This window comes from Doryrhamphus excisus, linkage group LG20 (genome assembly GCF_037039965.1).
Source record: "Doryrhamphus excisus strain RoL-2023G ecotype Guam linkage group LG20, RoL_Dexc_Guam_v1.1, whole genome shotgun sequence".
In the NCBI taxonomy this organism is placed as follows: Eukaryota; Metazoa; Chordata; class Actinopteri; order Syngnathiformes; family Syngnathidae; genus Doryrhamphus; species Doryrhamphus excisus.
Window position 1 is genome coordinate 10343740 of NC_136376.1, and position 17243 is coordinate 10360982.

At 40.9% G+C, this 17243-nt stretch overlaps 2 protein-coding genes across 4 annotated transcripts in view; one reads left to right on the forward strand and one right to left on the reverse strand.

The window, feature by feature from the left end:
* On the forward strand, positions 1-8932 carry gpr137ba (G protein-coupled receptor 137Ba). 2 transcript variants are annotated; one of them, XM_058058203.2, is made up of 7 exons: positions 1-660; positions 1486-1535; positions 2819-3041; positions 3110-3256; positions 5661-5789; positions 5977-6098; positions 7546-8932. In XM_058058203.2, exons 1-7 carry the CDS (start codon positions 280-282, stop codon positions 7658-7660), a joined length of 1167 nt encoding a protein of 388 aa, XP_057914186.2. In that variant the 5' UTR covers positions 1-279; the 3' UTR covers positions 7661-8932. The 2 variants fall into 2 exon arrangements, with proteins under 2 accessions (XP_057914186.2, XP_078655447.1); XM_078799321.1 differs by having other exon boundaries at positions 1486-1529.
* egln1a (egl-9 family hypoxia-inducible factor 1a) overlaps positions 8715-17243 on the reverse strand; it is a 21796-nt gene continuing 13267 nt past the window's right edge. For both annotated transcript variants that reach the window (XM_058058206.2, XM_058058205.2), the window contains 3 exons: positions 13347-13483; positions 9369-9436; positions 8715-9247 (listed from right to left, as the gene is read on the reverse strand). In XM_058058206.2, the coding sequence (XP_057914189.2) occupies positions 9192-9247; positions 9369-9436; positions 13347-13483 (261 nt within the window). In that variant the 3' untranslated portion in view covers positions 8715-9191. The remainder of the gene's footprint in view (positions 9248-9368; positions 9437-13346; positions 13484-17243) is intronic.

The window sequence follows — 17243 nt, forward strand, 5'->3', positions numbered from 1 at the left end:
GTCCTGTCGGCAGTACCAGCCAGACAGCGAGGCTCTGGCCGCTGTCCTGTTCAACTTCCTCGCCGCTTCTTCAGCCCTTGAGCGGGCGCCCTCACCGCGTTTGATAATGTTGTGCTTGTGTGCGGCTCCGGAAGCGAGCCTCGTTCCTCCCTCGCCGCTTCTCTCCTCTTGACTGCCGGCTTTAGTAGCGCCAACGCAGACTGTGCTTGTCTGAAGCTAAGCCGGACCGCTCCGCCGCTTCCTCCCCCTCTCCTCATCTCTCGGCCCAGAGAGCAGCTCATGGAGGCCCCGGTGGAGGAGAGAGAACCGCCGCCGATGTCCAACTCCTTTCCTCTGCCCACTCTCACGCCGGCCGTGCCCCCTTACGTGACCCTGGGTCTGACGGTGGTCTACAGCGCCTTCTACTCGCTGCTCTTTATCTTCATCTACGTCCAGCTCTGGTTGGTGCTGCGGTATCGACACAAGCGCTTCAGCTACCAGACCGTGTTCCTGTTCCTGTGCCTGCTGTGGTCGGCCCTGCGCACGGTGCTCTTCTCCTTCTACTTCAAGAACTTTGTGACGGCCAACACTTTGGGGCCTTTTCCGTTCTGGCTGCTCTACTGCTTCCCTGTGTGCCTGCAGTTCTTCACGCTCAGCCTCATGAACCTCTACTTTGCACAGGTGAGCCAACGTGATGATGTCATTTCATGCATACTTAATGTACTTATGAATACCTGCACAGTGTACAATGTCCATGTAACAGGCAGAATATAACTACAATAATACATTTATTATTATTATTTGTAGTAGATCTAGCGCGCAGACCTCACAGCTAGGAGACTAGGGTTCAATTCCACCCTCGGCCATCTCTGTGTGGAGTTTGCATGTTCTCCCCGTGCATGCGTGGGTTTTCTCCGGGTACTCCGGTTTCCTCCCACATTCCAAAAACATGCTAGGTTAATTGGCGACTCCAAATTGTCCATAGGTATGAATGTGAGTGTGAATGGTTGTTTGTCTATATGTGCAATGTGATTGGCCGGCGACCAGTCCAGGGTGTACCCTGCCTCGAGCCCGAAGACAGCTGGGATAGGCTCCAGCACCCCCTGCGACCCTCGTGAGGAAAAAGCAGTAGAAAATGAATCTATTAGATCTCACTATAAATTGTGGAAAAGCCCTATGATCCATCACTGGTCATAATGTACCTCCTCTGTCCTCAATGAGGTGCTATTTTTATAATAACACCTGAACTATACTGAGGAGCTTTCGCTTGTAAGGCTGATGGAGTGACTCACTCCTCATCTGCTTACATAATTCACATATTCAACAAAAGCGTGTCTGGCGGCTAACGAAGCATCATTCAGCGCCATCGGTAGAAAATGTGTGCTAGAAGCTTAAATCAGCAAAGCTTCCTGTTTGATATTTTGTTGCTCGAGTGTAAATTGGGGAAGTGAAAATGGCTCCATGACGCATTTACAGTGTATGTTTTTTCACGGTTTCTCATGACAGGTTGTGTTCAAGGCCAAGTCCAAATATGCACCGGAGCTCCTGAGGTACAGGTAAAACCACCATTTTGCTTTTCTGCTGACAATCAACATTCTGTAACGTAGTATAAATATATAGTATTTAAGTCACGTATTAATGAGCTGGAGGGTCAACCTCTTTTACTTTTTGTTGCTTGCATAAGGTACAGTGATGGTAAAGAGGGAAATGTGATGATAACCATAGAGCTAGCAGCAGACCTTATCACTCCTGGCTGCTCAGTACAATATAAGCACTCAGGAATAATGAATTGCGTACACAAATAAATGAATACTAGGAGATCAGAATTTATCTAATTTCCCAGGAAAATTGATCATATTTTTAATGTAAATATTGTCAGTTATGAAAGTTAAGATGTACAACACCATCTTTAATATGCCAATATTTCATATCTAATGGTGGTTAAATGAACAATGAACAATACTGCAATGAACAATCATAAATGAACATACTTATTTTTGCACTACTACAACGTACACCTCACTGTTCAATACAATACAGTACAATAATACTTCAAACGTGCAATAAGATTCATTCATCCAAGTGCAGTACTACATTTTGTGTACTGAAATTCCACATTTGGTTACCGCAATTCTACATCCTGTTACTGTATAGGTTATTGTTTTTGACTGCAATTCTACATTTTGTTACTGTATAGCAGGGGTCTCAAACACGCGGACACTAGTTTGAGGCCCCCGCCTTGATATGAAAGTTTAATGTTAGTGCGGCCCGCGCAAGTTTGATATGGATGCTGTATGGTATCATGTACCCAGAAAAAATTATTACGTTTGATTAATGTTCATGTTAAAGGTTAAATAACTGTTAATAGTTATCCTCCCTATCCGTGTGGAAGTGGTTAGTTTTTGGCTATTTAAGTTTAAAGGAAATAACTTGAAGGCTACCGTTTAGGTCGCTAGCTCTCTAGTTTGCGAGTTAGCATGTGTCTCAAGACCCTGCAGTTGCGCAATATGTTGTAAATAAAAAGAGTATAAATGTGACTATAGTCGTATTAGGGCTCTAATAATGCTTTGTTCATTTTAATCTGAAAAAAATAATTTGTCTACCCACCAACTATATGTGGTTTCTTAAGTTTTTATTATTTGCCGTTTTATTATTATTTATTTATTTATTACTGATTGATTGATTTTCTTTATTCTTGATTTGTTTATTTATTTTTCATCTTATTTTGTGTAGAAAAATAAAAAGTAAGATATTTGAGAACAATGCAATGTTTTATCAGAGCTTTTCTTGTAGAAAATTGGAACCAAAGCGAAGTTTTAAAAAATTTTTTGTTTCCCAGACTGCCACTTTACCTGGTCTTCCTGTCCATGAGCCTGGTGTTTTTAGCCGTCAACCTTGTTTGCGCCATGCTGGTGAGGACGTCGTCTGCAGATGCTCACACGGTGGTGCTGGTGAGGGTGGCCATCAATGACACCCTCTTTGTCCTGTGTGCTGTGTCGCTCTCGCTGTGTCTCTACAAGATTGCCAAGATGTCCCTGGCCAACATTTACCTGGAATCCAAGGTGAGAAACCACATGGTAGAGGTCATGAAATACGTTGGTGATAACCTGCAGTCTCGGGTTCATTACAGGGGACGTCGGTGTGCCAGGTAACCGCTATAGGGGCCATCGTCATCCTTCTGTACACATCCCGGGCCTGCTATAACCTGGTGGTCCTGGGGCTCTCAAACAAGAGTATCAACTCCTTTGACTACGACTGGTACAACGTTTCCGACCAGGTAGCGCTTAGATCAGGGGTGCCCAAACATTTTCCACAAGGGCCGTATACTAATAAATTAAAGGATGAAATGGTCTCTTTTAGTTATATTTCAAGAAAAAACTGCATCTCAGCTTTGTTATATAGGTAAAAAAAAATACATTAGTAGTATGCACTTGTCTTTTTTTTGCCCAAAATATTCCAACTTCTTCCCATAAAGTTCTGCTCATAAACGAGTGACTTTTTTTTTCCCCAACCTCATTTTTGTTTCTCACATTGTGACTTCAAATTTTTCTTTCATATTTCAACTCTATATGACCTAAAATTAAATAAAAAAAATCATTTTTCAAATTAATGTATTCTCGAACAATACAATTTTCAATACAATAAATTTTATTGTATATAAAATATATATAATATATAATTATGACTTTATTCCCATAATATTTGGAATTTTGACTCAACACATTTTTTCACAAATTAGCAAAAAATTTGCTTCTTATTAGACAACTGGAAAACTGATATTTTTTGTTAGATTAAAATATTTTTCGCTTAATTCTAGTAAAATTACTGTTTTATTTGTTGTTAAAATGATAAAGTGATCTTCACTCGCTAAATGTACTGCAAAAAAGGTCAGTAAGGATAATTCATAATGCCGCCTACAGAGAACATACTAACTCCTTATTTTTAAAATCACAAATACTTCAACTTGCTGATATAGTTAATTTTCAAACAGCTAAAATAATGTATGGTCTCTTTTAGTTATATTTCAAGAAAAAAACTGCATCTCAGCTTTGTTATATAGGTAAAAAAAAAATACATTAGTAGTATGCACTTCGGTCTTTTTCCCCCCAAAATATTCCAACTTATTCCCATAAATGTCTTCTCATAAACTAGTGACTTTTTTTCCCCAACCTCATTTTGTTTCTCACATTATGACTTAAAAATTTTCTTTCATATTTCAACTCTATAAGACCTAAATTAAATTTAAAAACTTCATTTTTCAAATGAATGTATTCTTGCACAATACATTTTCGAACAATTTTAACTTCTTCTAAATTTTCATTTTATATTTATGACTTTATTCCCATTATATTTTGAATTTTTACTCAACACAATTTTTTCACAAATTAGCAAAAATTTTGCTTCTTATTAGACACTGGAAAACTGATTTTTTTTTGTTAGATTAAAATATTTTTTGCTTAATACTTTAACTTTATTCTAGTAAAACTACTGTTTTATTTGTTGTTAAAATGATAAAGTGATCTTCACTCGCTAAATGTACTGCAAAAAAGGTCAGTAAGGATAATTCATAATGCCGCCTACAGAGAACATACTAACTCCTTATTTCTAAAATCACAAATACTTCAACTTGCTGATATAGTTCATCTTCAAACAGCTAAAATAATGCATAAGGCTAAAAATAAGCAATTAGCTAAAAATGTCATCCAATACTTCTCTACAAGAGAGGAGAAATATGATCTCAGGGAAGAACTACATTTGAAACACTTCTATGCTAGGACTACGTTAAAAAGGCATAGCATTTCAGTATGTGGAATCAAACTATGGAATGGATTGAGTAAGGACCTCAAACAATGCACAACGATGAGCCAATTCAAGAAACAATACAAGCAGTTGATGTTTGCTAAATACAAGGATGAAGAGTCTTGAACCAGTCATGATGTGCTATACATATCACTATATTGACACTTACTATGGTACCCATTATGTCATTGGATGCTCATATCACCTCCTACTTTGGTACGAGGTGCATTATTAAAAAAAAAAAAACTATTATGGAAAGCAGGAAGTGAACAAATGCAACAGTTACTGATTGTAAAAGTACCAGATGGAGGGGTAGGATTTAATAAGCTTTGCTTCTTCCTACTCCTTTTGGACATGTGGAACTGTGAACTGATTATGGGATGCACTCAATTGTAATCTGATGCATGTTCAAATGAAATAAAACCATAACCATTACCATATTTTAGAATGTCCTGCAGACAGCCATCATGTAAACAGCATGTGTTTTTAGTAACATCAGTATTATACATAAGAGGTTAGTTCAGAGTCAAAGTAAAACCACTCACCTTTTGACACCATACAGACGGGTAATAGGAAGGTACAGGAAAAAGGCAGAAACTAAAATTTTGTAGGGACTTTTGAGGTCTCAAAATCATTTGACCATCAACTCTTGTCAGACTTGATGGTGGAACTTGACCAAGTATGGAACTGATTCTGTAAGACAGAACGTCCATCATCCAAACCGAACCCACAAAGTTGTCAACATAGGTGGTATGTCCATATGTTATGGATCTGATTGACAGACAGAATGGATATGATGTTGGTAAATACACTATTATAAATACCATTGAAATTAAGTTCCAAAATGGTTTGTATTTGTAAAGGTTTGTATTTTCTTTCAGGCCGATTTACAGTCTACTCTGGGCGACACCGGCTACGTGGTCTTCGGGGTGGTCTTATTCGTATGGGAGCTGCTCCCCACTTCTCTTGTGGTGTTCTTCTTCAGAGTTCGCCAGCCCGACCTGGACAGGGTGAGTCATTAAGTAGCATGTGACCATGTGACCATGTGACCGTGCTTCCCTTTTGGCCTCTTTCAAACAAAAACAAGTCGATGATTACAACACAGCAGATGACGTGGAAGTTGCTTTTCTTGTGAAACAGCGGATATTTAATACTTACGTGACAACTTTTAACCACATTGTATTTTTTTTTTTGCAGAGTGGATCTGGGATTCCCGGCCATGTCTTCTCATCCAGGGCTTATTTCTTCGACAATCCTCGGCGTTATGACAGCGACGATGACCTAGCGTGGAGTGTCATGCCTCAAAACATCCAAGCCAGGTAAAAATATAAATCTTTAGCTAACCCTTAATACATTTTATTTTTTTTATTGGCTCTATACGTATATTAGTTCCATTATAAATGAGGTATTATTATAGCATGTATTGGCCTAGACCAGGGGTGGGCAAACTACGGCCCGGGGGCCACATCCGGCCCGCCAAGTGTTTGAATACGGCCCGCCCAATCTTTCCAAAGTATTTCATTTAAACTCAACATACAACCTGGCATCATGGCCTGAGCCAACCTTTTGATGGTTTTATCAATTTCGTTTTTTGACATGGTCTGTTGTTTACAAAGTGTTCCTGAAAAAAGGGACACAAGCACATAATAATAATAATAATAATAATAATTATTATTATTAGATTATTATAATTATTAGAACTATTATTATTATAATTATTAGAACTATTATTATTATAATTATTATATTAATGCTAATTATTATATTAATTATATATAATATTGTTATATTTGCATATTTTACATAATAATAATATAATTATTTTAATTTTATTGTAATTATTATAATATTTTATTATTTTTAAAATATTTAAATATAAATATAAAATAATAAATAATAATAGCAGATTGCATGACAATTTTACAGCTACAATAATACCAGGTGGACTGTTACGTGTAAAATATATAGTCTGCCCCCCCCCCCCCTGTAAATTTTGTCATATCAATGCGGCCCGCGAGTCAAAAAGTTTGCCCACCCCTGGCCTAGACCATTCATTAATTTTCTACCGCTTTTCCTCACGAGGGTCGCGGGGGGTGCTAGAGCCTATCCCAGCTGTCTTTGGGCGAGAGGCGGGGTACACCCTGGACTGGTCGCCAGCTAATCACAGGGCTTATTCCAAAGCAACTAACTAAATTTACATTAAAGTCAAATCGCATAAAAATAGTTCTTAATGGGTGGTTTTAAGTCCATAGACAAACAACCATTCACACTCACATTCATACCTATGGACAATTTGGAGTCACCAATTAACCTAGCATGTTTTTGGAATGTGGGAGGAAACCGGAGTACCCGGAGAAAACCCACCCAATGCACGGGGAGAACATGCAAACTCCACACAGATATGGCCGAGGGTGGAATTGAACCCTGATCTCCTATCTGTGAGGTCTGCGCGCTAACCACTCGTCCGCCGTGCCGCCCCTAGCCTAGACCAGTTGTTCTCAATTATTTTTTGGAAGCATTTGGACAGACTGGAGAGCTGTGAAGCATACAAGCATATTCAAGAGTCAAACTGCAAGCCGAGTACACCAAATGTGTACATGTTGGCAGGTCTGCACTAACATTAAAAGTACTTCCTGCCTCTCAGGCCCACGTAGTATTTGAGAAGTGGCCTATATTGAATTAGGTTTCCTATCTTTAATGTATAAAATGTATCAAAGTGCCGTCCGAGCTCACCACTGGTTTAACAGATCCTTTTGTTTGTGCCAGTTTGGCTGCCGATAGTTACGAGTGGGGGAGCCAAAGCAGCAGCATCAGCGCTTACATGGGAGGGGACGACGTTTACCACCTCCCCCTTCCTCCAGAGGAGCTCAGCCATTACTGATAAGGAATCAGTGGTTTTCTTGACTCCTGTTTTTTTTGCACTGTTATCCTAGTGAAGCACACTGGACTTGATACATTCATAGTAGTTCTAGGCAAGAACTAACACACGCCAGTATATGAAGGACCACCGCTAAATGATTTTTCACACTCCATGTACACTCCAAGGGCCCAATATGACTGCTCTAAAGGTTTGTTTTTATTTTTTAGTTTATATTAATATATTTCCTGACCTTTTGCATTGTGCACTGTATTTGTATGTCATGTTTCTTTTCATACAGATGTGTTAATAGTAGTCCTTTAACTCATTAAAACAGTCAAATTGTAATGTTTTTATTGTTTTTGTAATACTGTGTACTGTATTTTGGGCATTCATACTTTTTAGGAGCGGCCTTTTATTGTGGCCATCCTAAGACACACCTGTGCAATAATCGTGCTGTAACCAGCATTTTGATTCAACATTGGAGACAAATCTTTTCTGTATACAGAAAAACTTTTACATTTTTGAGTTCATATTGTGAAAAAAGTTTATATTTTTTGTTGAGTGTAGTTTAATCAAAAAAGTATATCTTTTGTAGTATTGAAGCCACATAAATATGTTTAGCTCACTTATTTAGTACTGACACTATTTTCAAAGGGTTCAAGTCCAAAATGCTATGTATGCCAAGAGTACCGAAACATTCCATTTTTGTTAAAATAGAAACATTCAAGTGAGCTGGAGCCTATCCCAGGACACACTCAGCTACTCAATACATTCACACCGACCGACATGCATGTTTTTTGGGATGTGGGAGGCAATCGGAGTACCGGAAGGAAAATTCGGATCTTCTGACTGTGAGGCACACATGCTGCCAAAATAAAACAACAGCTTCCTGAGCTATTGTGAGCAATAAAATTACCATCATGGGGAACTGAGATGAACAAAATAGGCGTGTAATGCCACTGACCTCCAGCAGAGGGCAGCATTCAACTACATTTGGTGCTATACTCTGCGAAACGTTAAGTTGGTGTTTTTGAATACAGGGTTTCTGAATGAAGTCAAACTTAAGACCAATGTCTGTCATTAAAAGATGTATTTAATTCATTTGTTTCCTCCTTATTGCAAACTCAAGCACATTTGCAAAACAGTAGAATAAAAACAGCTGATTCCACGTGAAAAGCATAATGCATGGAGGTTATGCACAACACTGTACCTTTAAGGAATTAACTGAGAGATGAGCTTGACATCTGTGATTTATTGTGAACGTTGTATGGTGCGAATGTTCTAAAAAGGAGGGAAGGGGAAGTTAAAAAAAAAAAAAAACGCACACCGTCCCTTTCAGTACAATGTCATGACATTCAAGGTCTGTTTGGGTTGTCAAGGTTGAGTATGACCACAATTGGCTGGGTATGCTTGTTTTTGTTTTTTTTTTGTCCTGTAAGAAACATCCATCTTCCCGCCGCCTCATGTAAGACACACACATGCTCTCTATAGGCCACTTTCTGGGGACAGAGCACTTATCGGCTGTACGGAGCGCACGTACGCAGGCTTCCCACTAGCTAGGATCTGATGGCTTGCCGAGTTCAACCTTTACTCCTTTTTCTCCTGCACCTGCATGAGCGGGACAAATAAAAAAAACAAACATGCTTGTTCCGAGTGTGCACACGGTGCAAGTCAACAAACCATGCGAGATGACGTGAAAGGGGGTCAGAAATGCACATCAAACCCCTACCTGTTAAATATTTTTCTTTCGCTCTGGCTCGCTCATCTGCATCAAAATACCACACGGTGATGGCATACCTGCAGAGACAGAATGAGAGGCATTGAGTCATTGCTCAAATAACGCTTGCATGCATGCGGTGCGGCGCAGTTGATGCTAGGGGATGTGCATCGACTTCACTTGGACTCAATGTTTATGTTTACAATGTTTACTCTTCCATACAAAACGGTGAGAATTTGCCTTTAGTATGTTTTTTGCATGTGCTATTCTTTTTCTGACGAATGCACCACATAGTGGCGCTGTTATTGACCCTATAAATTAAGACTTGAAATGTCAAAAATCACCACAAAATTTGGCACATGTGTGAACAAGTCACATTCATTCATTCATTTTCTACCGCTTTTCCTCACAAGGGTGCCTATCCCAGCTTTCTTTGGGCGAGAGGCGGGGTACACCCTGGACTGGTTGCCAGCCAATCACAGGGCACATATAGACAAACAACCATTCACACTCACATTCATACCTATGGACAATTTGGAGTCGCCAATTAACCTAGCATGTTTTTGGAATGTGGGAGGAAACCGGAGTACCCGGAGAAAACCCACGCATGCACAGGGAGAACATGCAAACTCCACACAGAGATGGCTGAGGATGGAATTGAACCCTGGTCTCCTAGCTGTGAGGTCTGCGCGCTAACCACTCGACCGCCGTGCCGCCTAACAAGTCACATATATGATTCAATTTTAGAATAATCTCTCGTTTATCGCGGCTAATCGGTTCCAGACAGGACTGCAATATGTGGGTTTCTGCAAAGTGTGACTCAATATTAATAAATAGAATATTTTCATAATTATGACATAGAAAACCTGCTCACAATATTCTAAACATTGTTTTCAACATTATTATAGCCCCCCAGACATGAAATAACACCTGTATACTTACATTTGTATTAACCAATATATGTAGGAGACATAATCAGTGAAAATAGAAAATTTAGGACAACAATAATTATAATTCCCTTACATGTATTGTTTTTTAACTAACATTCAAGAACAGAAATCATTAATAACTTACTTTGTAAAAAAATGTGAAAGAGTAGCAATGTAGCGAGGAACAACTGCACACTCATTTTCTTGTCACATAACACAAAGCTAAATTGTTACGTGCAGACACATTAGCTCAGTGATGTAAGTGGTCCCTCAATCCTTCCTTTTTTCTGACACCCCTGCCTTAGGTTGGCCTATTTTTTTTCACATGTAGGTTCATTCTACTATTTGTACCTTTGCATGGCATACACACAAGCACCTCACACAAGTTTCATCCCAATCGCCTGCATTCTTTATAATTTTATTGCTTTGATATCAAGCGTTTTTCAACGTTTTCCCCGGAATTTACATCTGGTTCAGATACACAATTTGCCAACAACCCATAATTGGAAGATTCTTCATCACGCAGTGCAAGATAATGTATCAAAACACACCAAAAACAACAGAGAAGTTTATCAGGGGCAAGATATGGATGGCTCTAGATTGGCCATGTCAATATCCAGGCTTCATAATCATACAGTAAAGTCTCGTTATGTCGATATCGGTTATATTGAAGTACTGCTTATTACGATACTATTTTCATTTCCCAGCAAATTTCTAATCTTTTATGATATAATTAGTTCCGTTAGTACGATACCCGGTTATTATGATAATCCGGTTACTACGATGCCCTTTTCATCTCCCGCCAGCCAATTTGGTCTGCTTATATCCATACAAAAGCAGGATTTCAATGCCAAAAAAGAACACGGCGAACGGCTGCTTCCAGTCAACTTTATTTTTCACACTTCCACCACCAGAGCACAGCACACACACCGATTCCCGCACTTCCTGGTTCACAGGTCATGCTCAACCCGCCCCACATAGCTGGCCAAACACATGCCTGCCAACTGCGTTCGTGTACTGTTTTTCATATGTACATGCTGGTGTTCGTGGTTTCTCTCGTGTGTATAGATTCTATACACACGAGAGAAACCTGCTCGACATTGTTCAAAACTATAGAACAATGTCGAGTGCATTATTGCCCACTTTTAATGCAGTTCGGCGCAGGATCGGATATATCGACAGTCCGGTTATATCGATATTTTTTCCGACTCCCGACAATATCGATATAACGAGACTTTACTGTATATCATCATGGGAACATTATAGATAAGAGCATCCTATACTTCCTGACAGACTGGCTTTCTGGTGCATATTTGGTTTACTCTCCAAACCAAATGAATTTCAAGTCATTTTGCTTTAAGCTTAAATTAAGTTTATGTTGCAGCTACGTATAAACAAGGCTTCTAATACGGGTATAATTCAGGTACTGTCCACTTCCGCTGATATCCAATGCTGGCTATGTGCTAGCTGGCTGCAAAATGTAATCAAGCACGCTATAACTAGTGTGGCTAAAGTAAGTCTTGCCAGAGCGCAGAGCTTTTCTTCCAAATTACGAGTCCTCATCTCCATGGCGACAAATAAAGTACATTTCATACAGGTATCATTAACACTGGGGCAGGATGAGGATTGCTACACGGACACAGAGGAAACTAGCTAACCACTCGGTCAGATAAATTCAATGTAAAGTAGGCCAAAGAAAATTAATTCACACGTTTTGAGTGAATTTCCTGGGAACTTAAATGCAGAACATTGCACTTCTGCATTAAGAATCACAAACTGCGTGATAAGAATATACACTTTTTTCTGTTTATTTGGACCACACATACATAATGCATAATGAAGACATTGTTGTGATGTTCTGAGTGTCTGTGAATGCATCTTGCAGTCTAGTGACAATGAGGAAGTGTTGTTGCAATGACGAATGGACTAGAGATGTGCTTGTAGTTGGATACATATGGGGGGGGGGGGTGGAATTGCACTGCTGTTGATGTGTTCAGGTGTAAATAAAGTTACAAAAAACAGCATCAGACGCTGCGTGACTGTGTGGGGAGCTACACTGTACCACCATGAGGGGCCATTTGTAACACTGTATGTATGCTGTATGCATACGGTAATAAGCATAAGTGTATGGTGTGTATAAGTGTAAGTATAAGTGTATGGGCCCAAGTCCACTTCTTCCAACCATGATGCATCCAGGGAAATGGAGCAACTGACATGCAATCTACTTGCTAAATGACGGGCAGACATTTTAACTCAAACTCGCGCTACTCTGTTGTTCTCCTCCTTATTGGCCCCCGTACCCCCAGCCAATCCTCGCCGGCATCGCCCTAGCTCAAGGTTTCCTAGACTTTTGGTGGAAAAGGGTCTAATTAACAATACCAAAACCCAGGACGAAAACCCACGGTGAGGCAGCATTTAGCCACTATGGCCCCCGCCTGTGGAACAGCCTGCCGTAGAGCCTCAGGACTGCCGAGACTGTTGATATTTAAAAAAAAAAAAAGATTAAAGGCACACCTTTTTAATCAGGATTTTAACTAATATTTTTAAACTTTTCTCATGTTTTTATCTTTTTAGTCCTATTTTATACTTTTAGTTTTTAGCTTTTAACGCCAGTATTTCCTCAGGGGGGGGTCCTCCACACTGGGGGATGTGTCGGGTCTGCTGAGGGGGTGCCATCCTTGGGTCCCATCGACCCGGCCGGCTGGGGGTTCCTCCCTTTAATGTGGGGGTCTGCCCGTCTGGCGGAGTCGGGGGGCCCGGGTGCTGGTCCCCCGATGGTCTCCTCCCAGTGTGGACGGCCCCAAAGGTGGCGTTTCCTTGATCCTCAGTGCCATGCCATGTCTCCCTACTGTGTGTGATTGTGTGATTGTGTGTGATTGTGTGTATGTGTGGGTGTGTGTGTGTGGGGGGGGGGTGGGAGGGAGGGGCTTTCTTAGTATTTGTTTTCCTTTTAATTGTAGTAATTGTTTTTAATTCTGTAAAGCACTTTGTGTTACATGTCTTTGCAGGAAAAGTGCTATACAAATAAAGTTGATTTAATTTGAATTATGACAACGCTCACCTGGTGGCGAAGGCAGGCTGAACCTCGTGGGGGTTCCGTCTGTCTGACCAAAATAAAAGGAGGCGATCAAATCTGGGCTCTATGTCGGCAAACTGGGCCTTTCCTTCTGGGAAGATTCGAAGAAGGCCTCCGTGTTCCTGGAAGAGCAGAACAAGGAAGAAAGGTCTCCATTATGTTTACATGTCAGGACAAATCAGCAAGGTAAAGACAGCGCCAAAGTGGAGAACATGAAGCGGAGCCTCCGCAGAGCGCACGTGCCACTGTTTGATTTGTATTGTGTTTGTCCAAGTTAAAAAGGTCACGTCTCATGGTGGGGAGATGACGTTGCCTTAAAAGGGGCTCATAAAAAGATCCACTGTGATATCCCACAACTGCCTCATCGTGGACGACAATGTAAGGGGAAAGGGTTGTCCGACAAGTCCAGGGGCTAGGAGGAAAGCTCAGGATAGGAAACAGCAGCGGGGGACGGCTTTCCTGTGGAGGGATAGGAAGAATAACCCACAGGAAAACTGCTGTGGCTGGATAAAGGACCTGGAGAGTGAAAAAGCAGATTGCTGCAAGCGTGCCGTAAAAGCTCTCACACGACTGATATGATAGGCCCCTTTTCTTCACACGCACACTGGCAATGCTAAAACTTATTCTGCTCATTTGTATCTATAAAAAAATTTGCATAAATGTGACAAGGGTGCATGAACACAACTGGGTCAAAGAGAGCAGCAGGAGGGTTTCTTTTTTTTTTTATGTCGCAACATGCAACAAGCTGAAGGATCGATTACAGAATTCCAGAGAGTTTTGGCTCTTCTTCATGTGACACCACAAAGCCTGGCCAGACTTGTTTACAGGTTTCATTGCTCTATTTGCTTTAGGGATGTCCCGATCTGCACTTTTTGGCTTCCGATCCGATCACATTTTTTCTGTAGTCTTACCGATCCGATCCCGATCCTTAGCTTCTGTTACAGACGTGAATTTGTGGAACTGAATATGGTTCCAAAAATAGCTTTGCATAATAATATTAATAATACATTTTATTTGTATAGCGCTTTTCAAAATACTCAAAGACACTACAGAAGAATGGAGTTGAATAAAAGCAAGTAAACAGAGTAAAAAATACATTAAAATACAACATTCATTGGTTAATACACAGTTAAAACAAGAGTAAAAGCGGGGCGGGGCACAGCAGTCAGGTATAAAAAGTTAGACATTAAAAACATATTTAGGGGCCATCCATAATTTTCAACATTTTCACAAGCGTACAAACCGTACGAGAGGGGGAGGGGGTTAAGACATCAACGTACGCTTTTTTGAAAACCAGAAAATGTCGATGTCTGTATGTTCGACCCGCGGGACCCAGTCAAATTTCAGCGCGAATAGACTGGTCCCCTGTCGTCGTATGCTAGCGCGAGAGCGTACCAGTCCACGCGATACTCCACGTAGCTCTGCGTGCTTCGCATTCCAACACAACAATCAGACAATGGCCGACCCCGGTGATTTCGATTACCTATTTTCGTTCATCTAAAAGAGAATTACTGCCATTCATCGCTCACCGAGCAATGCATACGAACAATACATCAATGTTTACTGCTTTGTGCGTTCGGAAAGAAAGCGGAAGGACGCTGTAGCGGCTGGCCAGGCGGCTTGGAAAGGTTCCAAATCGAAGGAATCGAGCAGGGCGGATTTGTTCCGAAGTGCCGTTGCAAAAGTGCCGTATGCATTTTTTAAACTGGGAAGGTCAGGGCAAGCACGGAGTGAATGAGGTAAAGAGTTCCAGAGGGTGGGGGCAGCGATGGAGAAGGCTCTGTCTCCCCAGGTTCGGAGCTTAGTCTTACAGGGGAGTGCCAGGAGGTTGGAGTCTGAGGAGAGAAGGGGGCGCGGGCGATTGTGTGGATGGAGCAGGTCTGTGAGATATGGGGGGGGGGGGTCAGATCGTGGAGGGCTTTGTAGGATATGAGAAGAATTTTGAAGTGAGTGCGTTGGGGAACGGGAAGCCAGTGGAGGTTTTGGAGGACAGGGGTAATGTGTTGACGGGAGCGGGTGGAGGTGAGGAGGCGGGCAGCGGAGTTCTGAATATATTGTAGTTTGTTGAGGGTTTTGGACGGTGTACCATAGAGAATACTGTTGCAGTAGTCCATTCTGGTTGTGATGAATGCATGGATCAGGGATTCAGCGGCAGAGAATGTAAGTGATGGACGGAGTCGGGCTGTGTTCTTAAGATGGAAGAATGCAGTCCGGGTTAACTGTTTGATGTGGGGTTCAAATGAAAGGGTGGGGTCCAGGAGGATACCAAGGTTGCGGATGAGCATGACACTTCATCACGCAAACAAAGTAAGTATTGTTGAATACTTGCAACATGACATAGCAGTTCGGGCACAGTGAGAGGGAACTACCGCTGTGCCTATGGAGACTAATATTCAACGTCCAAAGTGAAACTAACTTGCCTACGGTACACCACAGACATGTCTGCATGGTGGTGTAACGTTTTATTCACATAGGTGGCGGGAGTCGAGTGGCAACCTAGCAAGTTGATGTGTAGCCCTTAGTTATGGACATGATACAACAACTGGATCGGCTCGATCTCGCTGCGGAAGCCGATATTATGCAATGTCTGTTACTGGTGACACCTGGAAATTTATGGTCAGCAAAATGATCGAGTTCACATTTCTGATTATCCCAGGCCTATTGCCCATGAGACATGAGAAAACTTGTACATTTACTCGCGAGATCTTGTGACACGATACTATTCTTCACAGAATATTTACTATAAATTATTATGAAGAATAAAAAGCAAACAAAAACAATATAATGGATGGGTCACCTTGTCAACCTGTTTTTGGCCTGTTTCTCACCCTCACTTGGTGCGGCTTGTTAAATGAAATGTACAGACACAATGTATGTAACAGACTTCTTGGCATCAATGTACTGCACCCTTTGACTGTCAGTGTAAAGCTCAGTCACTGTATATACCTAATAAACTAGTTTAAGAAATAAAATAATTACATATAGAGTGCATAAATAACCAGAAATGCCTACAATGTGATGTGGTGTGGATGTGAATGTATGTAAAAAAAATAATAAAATAAAAAAAAGAAATTGGCAGACCTTTGCTAAAACAACTGAACCTGAACATTCCAATCCAAGACCCATGAAGTCATGAAGCACCGGTATCCTGGCAACCGTATTTTATAATAAAAGGCTAATCATGAATCAGCCAATCACAAGGCGGAATGTAATGATGGCCAAGTCAAATAGGGATTCAGAACATGGTTCGTTGGAATAATTGAAGCCTGTGTGTGATGACAACAATAGCAATGGCGTAACAGCACTGATGATTAGCATGAGGGCACAAGGGTCCACCTGATGTTCCAAGCATAAACAGAGCTTTCAAGTCAAAGCCATGACCGTTAACCACAAGACTAGTACATAACAATAAGCCGCAATGGAAGTGCTTTTTTAACACATGTAGCATGGGGCTTTAACAGGTTGGGATTATAAACAAGTTCTTGGGCACACGATGAGTCTTTTCTTTCCACGTTAATACAACACTGGGGGGGTGTGTTCCTACAAAATGCAGTGGTACCTCGAATATAGGTTACGCAATCTGGAAATTGAGAAAAATGTTGGGAGAAAAATGACAAAAGGGCTCACTTCATTCATGCTATTCTATGGAACTCTTGCCTGAAAGCAGGAGACGAGGAAAACGGACATGCATGAAATATGATAATATATTAAAGACAGCAAAATTATCCAGTTCAGTTTTTGTGTGATTATTATTATTTTTGTCCCAGGCTGGTGTCAACGAGACAAGAAATCTTCCATCCACCTATTTTCTATGCTGCTTATAATCATTAGGGTTGTGGGTATGCTGGAGCCTATCCCAGATGGCGTCGGGCAAGAGGACTG

Excerpts from the sequence above, each read along its gene's own strand:
- gpr137ba (XM_058058203.2), top strand. The coding sequence starts at position 280 with ATGGAGGCCCCGGTGGAGGAGAGAGAACCGCCGCCGATGTCCAACTCC. Across the intron at positions 1,536-2,818 it reads CCGGAGCTCCTGAGGTACAG|ACTGCCACTTTACCTGGTCT; the intron begins GTAAAACCACCA and ends TTTGTTTCCCAG. Across the intron at positions 5,790-5,976 it reads GCCAGCCCGACCTGGACAGG|AGTGGATCTGGGATTCCCGG; the intron begins GTGAGTCATTAA and ends TTTTTTTTGCAG.